This window comes from Quercus suber, unplaced genomic scaffold (assembly GCF_002906115.3).
Source record: "Quercus suber isolate HL8 unplaced genomic scaffold, Cork oak 2.0 scaffold_848, whole genome shotgun sequence".
Lineage (NCBI taxonomy): Eukaryota > Viridiplantae > Streptophyta > Magnoliopsida > Fagales > Fagaceae > Quercus > Quercus suber.
The window spans coordinates 91,145-100,864 of NW_027070278.1; the positions used below are offsets into that span (position 1 = coordinate 91,145).

At 33.3% G+C, this 9,720-nt stretch overlaps 1 protein-coding gene across 1 annotated transcript; it reads right to left on the reverse strand.

Annotated features, from left to right (window-relative positions):
* Positions 1-5,786: 5,786 nt before the first annotated feature.
* Positions 5,787-8,278, reverse strand: LOC112021894 (polygalacturonase At1g48100). The gene is made up of 6 exons (XM_024054461.2): positions 7,581-8,278; positions 7,299-7,466; positions 7,164-7,208; positions 6,859-7,066; positions 6,686-6,767; positions 5,787-6,526 (listed from the first exon to the last, which is right to left on the reverse strand). Exons 1-6 carry the CDS (start codon positions 7,962-7,964, stop codon positions 6,025-6,027), a joined length of 1,389 nt encoding a protein of 462 aa, XP_023910229.1. The 5' UTR covers positions 7,965-8,278; the 3' UTR covers positions 5,787-6,024.
* Positions 8,279-9,720: the final 1,442 nt, after the last annotated feature.

Below are 9,720 nucleotides of genomic sequence, written 5' to 3' on the forward strand. Positions count from 1 at the left end.
TTAGTTTCATTAGCTTTTGTTCAAGTGTTTTTTTAATATTTTTTTTTTTGAATGATTCATTTCACTGTGAAGGCTTAGATAATGGGGTTTGTTTCAAGGACTAGATTGCCACGGCTTTTGGTGGTCTTATTGATGTAGTGATTTTCGTTCAATTGTGGTGGGGGTAGTGTTTGGATTTTGAGAAAATGGGTTGTGCTAACTCCAAAACTGATAAAAATGAAGATTTGTGTCTCTATAAAGAACGAAAGAGATTCATCAAGCAGGCCATTGATTCAAGGTATGCTTTAGCAGCTGCTCATGTCTCTTACACAAAATCCTTTAGAAACATTGGCATTGCTCTTCGATGGTATGCTAAGGCCGAGGTCTTGATTAGATGAGGGTTGGTGGTTTTTTTTTTTTTTTTTTTTTTTTTTTTTTTTTTTTTATTAAGTTTAAAACCACAGGTAGGCAAAGTGAAAATGGGTCAAACCACATGTAGGTTTACTGCAATTTTCAAAAAAAAAAAAAAAAAAAAAGTAATGCAACATTATTAAACCTAATCAATTGCAAATATACCATAAAATCCCAACACATTATATCAATAATTGAGAAAGAAATTGTTGAAATAAATGAAAATATTCAATGGGATAGCCCTCGGCCCTCGGCCCTCTCTTCCATGTTATGGATCAAATTCCATCTCTCCTCTCATGCAACCCCAAAAGACACTTTGAGCCACATCAACTAAATTTATATAGGCTAGTCAGGGTACTAAAATCCAGCCCATCTAAATAATAGTCCAAAGGTTTGGCCAACAATCAATATTTTGGGCCACATCAACTAAATTTATTGACTTTATTTTATTTTATTTTTTTTATTTTATTTTTGTTGTTGAGGAAACCTTCAATGAACTTATATTTAAAGAGTTGGTGAATTAGCTAATAAAGCATTAAAAATATTTGGAGGAACAAACTAGAAAGCAGAAAATAATAAGATCTACCTAATAATCACGTGATTGATTTAAATTTTTTAATAAATCTTGTAATTTATAATATATGTGAATGATCTTATTATTTATGAATCACATGAGTATTAAGTAAATCGTTTAATAAATCTTGCATGGGAGAGCTAGGCAACAATACAATTGGATTACAAGGTTTTTAATATGAGTGCAAATTTAGTAAAGATGTTGTGTAAAAGCTTATATTTACACCCTTCAATTAAAAGCTGCCACATCAGATTTATTACTGCCACGTCACATTTGCTTAAAAGTAAAGAATATCGCCTAAAACACTAGATCACAGTATCAACATATGATACACTCTGAAGTCCGAATATTATAAAATTTAAAAAAAAAAAAAAAATTGTCCAGATGGAGCGGATACAACGTCGGCAACTGGGAGAAGCCGCAGAGCCGCCGCCTTCAATAGTGACAACATTAAAAACCCGTCGGAGACATCGTACCAAACAATAATGGATCTTGTTTCCAAACTCCTTTATGTTATTTCTTCAACTACGTACATCATCAATTTTCTTTTTTGTATGTTTTTGAAAAAGGGGAAATATCTTGTACTCCTTATAAGAAGTTTGAGATCATCCTTACGACCAAAACATAATTAGGTGGTTTTTTGTCTTTCCTTGACAAAAGAAAGCATTTGAGATCATTCATAGCTGACATGGTATATGCCATATCTTGCCAAGCTTTACCATTTTAGAACAAAAAAAGTCAACAACTGGTCTGCTAAAGCTAAAAAAATTTGCAATATTGCTACAGTACCGTTGCAAATTTGCGATTGCATTGTAGCAATATTCTAAATCCAAAAATTATTATTTTATTCTACCTACAAAAATCTGCGTCCTCTCTTCATTGTCTCATTTTCTCTCTCTCTTTAGAATATATTATTTCATTATGTAGATATATTATTTTAATGTGAAGTATAGTAAAATAAAAATTGAGATATTGAGTATATTGTGAAATGATATTATAAAATTGGTAAAATAGTTTTTTGAGATGATAAAATAGAATAGGATGGAATTATCGGATGGAAATACTCTTTCAGGATGGCTGTATTTCACTTTCACTATATTAGTAGTTTCAAAACACTCAACCATTTGGGGAAGTGAGCTGGCCACCATGGATCTGGCGGAAAGGATTGGATTCTGTAGAAATTTCCTTCAACAGAGGCCTTGGTAATGGTGGGTTCAGATTTGGTATTCAATATTATTGTCGGAAGATTTATTGTTACTTGCCTTATCTGGCCGAAACTGTTTTTTTTTTTTTTTTTCAAAATGAGATTGTGATCCAACGTGTTAGACTATTATAATCTTTAGACAAATCTTATGTGGCAGGAAATGATTGGAGGGTGTAAATTTAGGCTTTCACACTGCGCCTTTATTAAATTTAATCTCTTTTTGCAATTGTAAAATTTGTTGTAAAAAAGTAGTGTGTAGTAGGCCTTAACAAACCCGAAGGCCCCATCCAACCTTACCCGGTTTACGTGAATTATGTTGAATTGATTTTTAAAGCTTCTATGGGCTGGACTGAAATGAAGATTTCTTAACCTTGGGTTCAAAAATACCTAAATTTGACCCGATCCAATCGGTGCATAACCTTAGAAGCAACCATGTTGAAACACAAATTTAAAAGGTCTGTTTAGATACCGCTTATTGTTGAAAACTGAAAATTGAAAACACTGTAGCAAAATAATTTTTAAATGTGTAAATAGTATCGTAGGACCCAGTTTTAATGAAAATTTTGCTGAATTCTGTACTTGGGGTCCCATGAATAGTGCACAGGACCCATTGTTTAAAATGCAAATGCACTGAAAAACGTTTTCAGTGCAATCCAAACTAACACCTAATGTATGTTTTTGAAAGACCCTTCTTTTCCTAATGCTCCGGTCCTTCGGCTTATTGCTAATCTTTTGTTAGAAACCAGGTTCTTAACGAACCCAGTACCTTCCTCTTCTTTTAGTTGGGTTCCAGGAGAGCCAATAAGGCTGCTTATGAGCTTGACTGTTAGTCCCTCTCTAATAGAGTTTTTGGGTTCTTTGGTTGCTGTTGTGAATGTTATTTTGGAGTACGCTCTCTTTGTATCTTAGTTTTTTGTCTCAAAAATTTTTTTCTTCCCAGAAAAAAAGGTAGGCTTAATTATATATATATATATATTTATTTATTTATTTGTTTTGGAATTATTTAGTAATTAACTAATATATATATATATATATATAGAATTTTGCTAATGTGTATCCTAAGGGTACACAATAATTAATCAGTTCAGGGTGTTCCTAGGAACACCCTGACTTGAATTTTTTTTTTTTTTATATATAATAATTTAAATTTTTTTATTTGTTTATCCTTAAAAAAAAAATAGGAACACCCTCAAGTAATATCAGGAACACCCTCAAAATTTTTATGCCAAACAAATTTTAAATTAAAATCTTAAAAAAAAAATGTAACAGAAAATCTCAAAAGAAAGAAAAAAAAAGCCAAAAATCATCAGTTTTTGTCGTCACAACCACTCACCACCACATTGCCGGTCACTTCCATGTCTCCGGCCACTTCCATTTTCTCAATCGCAGTCTCCCCACCTGCTTCAGCTTCTTCTTCCTCGCCTTTTCTTCTCCGTTCTATGTTTTTTTTCACTTTTCCGCTTCTCTGTTCTTTGGTATTTCTTGTTTTGAACGCCTATGGTTTTGTACGCTAGAGTCCTCCTGAGCTCCTCCCACGTGAATACTGAAGTCATGAGTCAAAAGTTTTCAAAATTTTCAACCTTATCTTCAAGCACCCACGTGTCCTAGCTTTAACTTTTGCACATTGATTTTTTTTTTTTTTCTTCTTCCCTATTGCATTTAGTAAGCACATATACTTAGTACTATTATTAAACTACAACTCTTCTAAACAAAAAAGATTATACAACCATAATTATTAATATTTAAAGAAATTATTATGTCATACTTTAAAATCATTTTATATTTTTTAGAGAATATATATATATATATATTTAACGGTAATTCTGAAACGGTACACCAGTATTATCCAATACCGAAATATTTTGTTTCTCTAACTAAACCGAAACGGCCTCCGATACGGTATTGGAGAGGCAAGGGTGTGTGCACACATGAGGTGTGTACTAATGCACAGTGGAGTGTGTGCTAGACTGCTAGTAGTTAGTAAAAAAAATTAATAAATCAACTAAACATCAATAATTAATAATTTAATTAACTAATACATTATAAAAGACAAACAAATTAAATTATGTTAAGCTAAACAATAATTAATAATTTAATAATTAATGAAACAACAATATAACAAATTATAGTTTATAAAAGACAAACAAATTTATGAAACAACTAAACAACAATAATTAATAATTTTATTAATATTTCAAATGAACTTATAGTTTATTGTATAGGTACCTTTGTTCATTTCTTTTCTTTTCATTTTTTTTTCCTTTTGAGGTTTTTCGGTGTACAGAATGCAAATTTGTTTTGGTTTTAAGAACTTTTTTTTTTTTAAGCACAAACTTCATGCTGGCCAAATCTTGAATTTCGGCTGGTATTTACTGAAATGTCTCGAAATAGACTAAAATGACTCGAAATTTTTTCAAAGTGGAATAGGAACACCCTGGACAAAATTTCTGAAGTCGCCACTGCATTAGTTAGACTATTATTTCATAACCAAGAGACAGTTGCAAACACCATGGACGGACCACCTTTTCCAACCAAATAGCAAGTGATCACTTAATAATGAATACTAACTAAAAGCGGCTAGGAATGATTACTTATCCCTTATGGGAATTGAACCCATGTCTTCGCGATGTCCTAACTCCTAAGCACTGCACAAAAGGGACCAAAAAGCCACTCTTCATATTTTTTAGCTCCAAAAATAGAAGTGGTTCATTTTGTTTCTATACATAATTCAAGATTTCCTTTGTGTTCATATAGTGTGGTAAATTGAACCTGAGACTTACGAATTTACTTCATTCCACATGGATATCCCCATGGTGGTTTAATTAACTAATTGAAAAACACTTGCTTCCAAATTCCATATGTTTGAGAGATTAAAGGTGAATTTTGGATTAAATATTTTATTTTAGCTTATTGGCATATCTGTTTATATATAACTTTTTAGAGTTTTATTATTATTATTTTTAAATGATTGTATATAGTAGTTGCACTTATCGTGGTTGAAGCTACGGCTCCCACCCTTTTTCTGCGTTTACCCCAATTAGTGCCCCCACATTGGTCCATTTTGTACCTTGTTTCTTGTATACTTATCACCATCCTGGGCCTGAAGCTATAGGCTTAGCATGTGTGTGGCAGCCCACCATTGCTGTCTGTTCATACATGCCTATTCTGTGTGTACACATTATAATACTGACTGCTTGCTAAATGTGGAAGTCATTTGTTATTGATGTTTGTGCAATTGCAATTGGTTTGCAAAATTGGGCGCAATAGCCAAACCAAGATAATGGGAGGTTGTTCAATTAGGCCTCTTGTAACAGTTATACCAAGTCAATTTAGTTATGAAACAACCAATGAATGAATTATATGCGATTCAATTTTTTTGTTCTTATCTTCATTTATTATCAAGTTCCTTTTCATAGGTCTAGAGATAACATCTGCATGCCCCAAAGTTACATGGCCCACTATTCTTTTTTCAATGATTTAGTTTAGACAAAGATTCTTGATTATAACTAAAAAATAAATAAAAATTAAGGAGTGTAATATCTATCAAATTTTGATTCTCTTTGATATACTACCCACTTAAGCTTTGATTTCAAAATTTAAATGTTGTAGAAGAGAGTACATAGAGAATAAGTAGGATTATAAATTACAATTGGACATGTATCACTTTACAATAACATCTCCCACGGCCCGTATAATAAAACCTTATTTAAACAATATCCCTAACTCATTGCCATTGGGTAAATAAGACACAATATTAACTCTTATCTCACTTGTGATTTCCAAGGTACTTATCTTTTTTTCGTTTTTGACATATACCTAATTTACTTTGCATATTTGTCTAACTAGTCCAAGTTGTTTAACACCCAGCAAAATCACTCTGTTGCATTGATTGTGGCATTCCCTCCAACAAGCAGAAAACTGGTGGAATAGTAAGTGTCTGCATAGTTCCATAAGCATTCCAGCAAATTGGGTTTGACAAAACTTGTGCTTTGATAGGATGTAGTTCCACTTCAGAAAGTGTGAGGTTTGTGCATGGGAGAGAGTCACTGCAAGCAAAACGCATTGGAGGGCTTCTTACATCATACGTGCCTTTTATGTTTGAGTACAAGATATCAGAAATGGAAACTGCAGAGGTTTGGTTGGGACAATTCTTGGTCAGGCAGTAGTATTGGTCTATGATAATTGGGTTTCGGACGGTATCCATGTATATGTTATGGAATGTCACTTTAGATACAGAACCTAATCCACCCTGCCAAGTTTTGATCCTAACACCATTATCTGAATGCCTGATGACCGAATCACTCACTGTGATGTTAGAAACACATGCCTGGGAGTTTCGAATGCCTAGGCTGCCAATACTGCACCCATTGAAGAGGATCAAGTTACATTTATATTAAGCAAAAACTTGCACAAAGTAGGGACAATGAATAAGCTTTAAAGATGAAAGAAAACTGTAAAAATTATTGAGGCAAAAATTACAAATATTGGAGTTTTTTTCTATGAAAGCACTTTGTTACCTTATTCCATGACTTGGACCACAAGTTATATTCCTTATATCTACATTATAACAACCAGCTCCAATTGATACACAGTCATCACCTATACAAGGAAGGTAAATAACCAAAAAGCACTGTGAATCTCTGAAGTAGAACATGGTAGAGACATGAAAAATTGATATCTCTATAGTTACCATTGGATATAACTGAATTATATATGTTGACATTTTTTGTGTTCTCGATGTGAATTCCATCGGTGTTGGGACTTCGAGCAGGTGAGTTTATGTTGAGCAACTCTATATCGACGTATTGACAAACGTCAAACCGCAAATGAAATTTGGGGCTGTTCTTAACTTCAAGTCCTTGGAGTGTCAAATTGGAACTCATGAAGAATCTTATGGCCTGCATCACAAATTTTGAAGATTAATTTTTAAGAAATGCACTTTCTAAAGATGGAAACAAGTATTCCAGAAATATTTTAACTGTGTTTGTCACTTACGACTGGGCTATCACAAACACTAGGCAGTGAATCCCCATTAGGTGCCTGTTTCATTGATATACAGCAAATAAGTAAGCAAATTTGCAGTAGTGGTGATATCAAAAAGTGATATTAGAGGAGGGAAAAATGCCCTACTCTGTGTGGCTTGCATGGAAGATTCCACCATTTCTCTCCTCTGCCATCTATGACACCACCCCCTTGCAATGACATTCCATTGATTCTATAGAAAACCAACCATTGTTTTTTACTACTTTTTATTGGCCATGAATCGGGTCCATCCGGCGGCATAATAGTTCCATCAATCTTCTCATTATCCACGCCAAAAAAAACCCGTTAGTTTTTAGTTAAAAGGAACAAGAAAAAGCTATTCTTATAGAATTATATAAAATCTCTACTTTAGGAGAATATCAATATTACCTGAAATGTGATGCCGGATTTGCAAGGGCCTGTGAATATTGTAGATTGTATCATGAAGGAATAACCCTTAGGAACAAGAAGAATTCCTGATTTTTCAGCTTGGCAAGCAGTGTCCCAGGCCATTTTGAATGCTTGTGTGTCATCAGTGACACCATCCCCAATGGCACCAAAAGATTGTACATTGAAAGTAGTTATACTACTACCGGAATGCACATTGTAACTCGGGCTAACTGCCTCAGGTGCAGGATCTGGTGGTAATGAAATTCTTGATATTGTGTGCAAATACTTCTGTTTTGTGTAACTATTCAGTTTGTCTTGAATAAGAGGAAAAGAGACACATGATGAGAAAAGGCAAACAAGAATGAGAATCCTAGGGAGTATCATCTCTGTTATGGCTTTAACTTGGAACAAGGGCAATTGGAATAAAATATATTCAGCTGCTTATAGATCTTGCTATGCTAAAGTAGATCTTTTCACTAGACACAGCCAGGTTCACACTATTGAAATTCAGAGAACACAACTTGGATTTTGACACATTTTGTCATTACAATCTACTAGACACATACATTAGTATATAAAGCAACAAAGAATCACAGTTCTGGGAATTTGAGGGAAGTATGATATACACTTCAGCAGTATGAGTGACCACTTTGAGCACTAGAACGACTTGCAAGAGATTAGAAATGATTTGAGTAGAAGATACTAGAGAATTAGCCGAAATGAAGTCACTTTTATAGGAGGAATTCTAAGTGGAAGCTACGTTTGTGGGTCGGTCCATGCCTAAACTTAAAATAATGTCATGAAACCGACCATGTTTAGAGTCTAGCATTTTGTTGAGAATGTGGAGTCTGCATATGAGCATTCAAGTAAAAGAATATGAGGTCGATTCTCAAAAAAAAAAAAAAAAAAAAAAAATTGGATGAAATATGGACTTAGAGCTTCATTTGTTACCTTTTCAAATCTCTGAGTTTAATTTATTACATTTGAAACTGTAGGAGTTTAATTTATTACACCTATAATTAGGAATCAAAATACAATTTTACCATAAATGTATTACAGCAACACAAGCCACACATAAATGTTCCTCATTACAAGTGGTCAATTTGTACCATAGCATTCATCTTTGGTCAACTTTCTTAATAACTGTCACATAAAGGCAGGGGACAAAAAAAATAGAGCAGACTTATTTTTGGACTTTTGACTAGTTGAAGAGCAAAATGCTATTCTTGGTGACTGATTTTTTTGATTGAGGTTAAAAGGGTTATACCACTTCATAAAGTGTGTACGGACCCGTGTGTAAGGGCACATTTGCCTAAGTGATTTCGAGAGAGAGAGAGATTTCACATAAGCTAGTGCTTAGGAAGTGGTCACCTGTTTCAATACCATAAAGATAACATATTATTCACATAAAAAATAATCCAATACTATCACTAATTATTCACATTAAAAAAAAAAAAAAAAGGAAATATCTTATATTTAAAAAGAAGACATGCTTTTCTTATAAAAGACTTCCAAAAAAAATTTCCAGAATAATGTGGAGGCTTTGTTATCAATAAACGACATTTTTGCAGCAACCTCAAGCGATAGATCTAATAATAATGTGACAAACTAGCTAATTTAAGAAATCAAGAATAATTTGAATCTTTTAAATGAAACTAGGGAATGCATACCTTAGAGGCACAATTCAATAATTAGGTACAAATTTAATGCCCATGAAGAATCTAAAAGCTATCTAGAGCAATAGAGCACAAATTCATACTCTAAAGTCTAAACAGACAACCATGTAAGAGCATTCACACCAGTTAATGTAAAATCATGTAAAATAGAAAAAGAAACTGATTTTACACATTTTGGCTCAAAATTACATTGCATCAGTTCCTCTAAAAATGTCTAAAATCGTTTATATCTATACACGAGCTACAGTAACCGTGTAAATTTACACGGTTACTGTAGCTCGTGTATAGATTAATTTATTAATTTTTTTCGCTCCTTTTTTCTCTCTCTCTTCTCCGGGCTCAACAAACTCACCACTTCTCATCTTCTTCTTTTTCCTCTGATACACAGAAACACACTCACACACAAACACATCCACACACAGCTCCGACCAACACAGATTCACTTGCTCAAAAAAAAAAAAAAA

Bases quoted from the DNA above. Each gene is read 5' to 3' on its own strand.
- LOC112021894 (XM_024054461.2), bottom strand. From the start codon at position 7,964: ATGATACTCCCTAGGATTCTCATTCTTGTTTGCCTTTTCTCATCATGT. The intron at 7,067-7,163 runs GTAAGTGACAAA...TTTGTGATGCAG, and splicing joins GTGTTTGTGATAGCCCAGTC to GCCATAAGATTCTTCATGAG. The intron at 6,768-6,858 runs GTAACTATAGAG...TTCCTTGTATAG, and splicing joins TAATTCAGTTATATCCAATG to GTGATGACTGTGTATCAATT.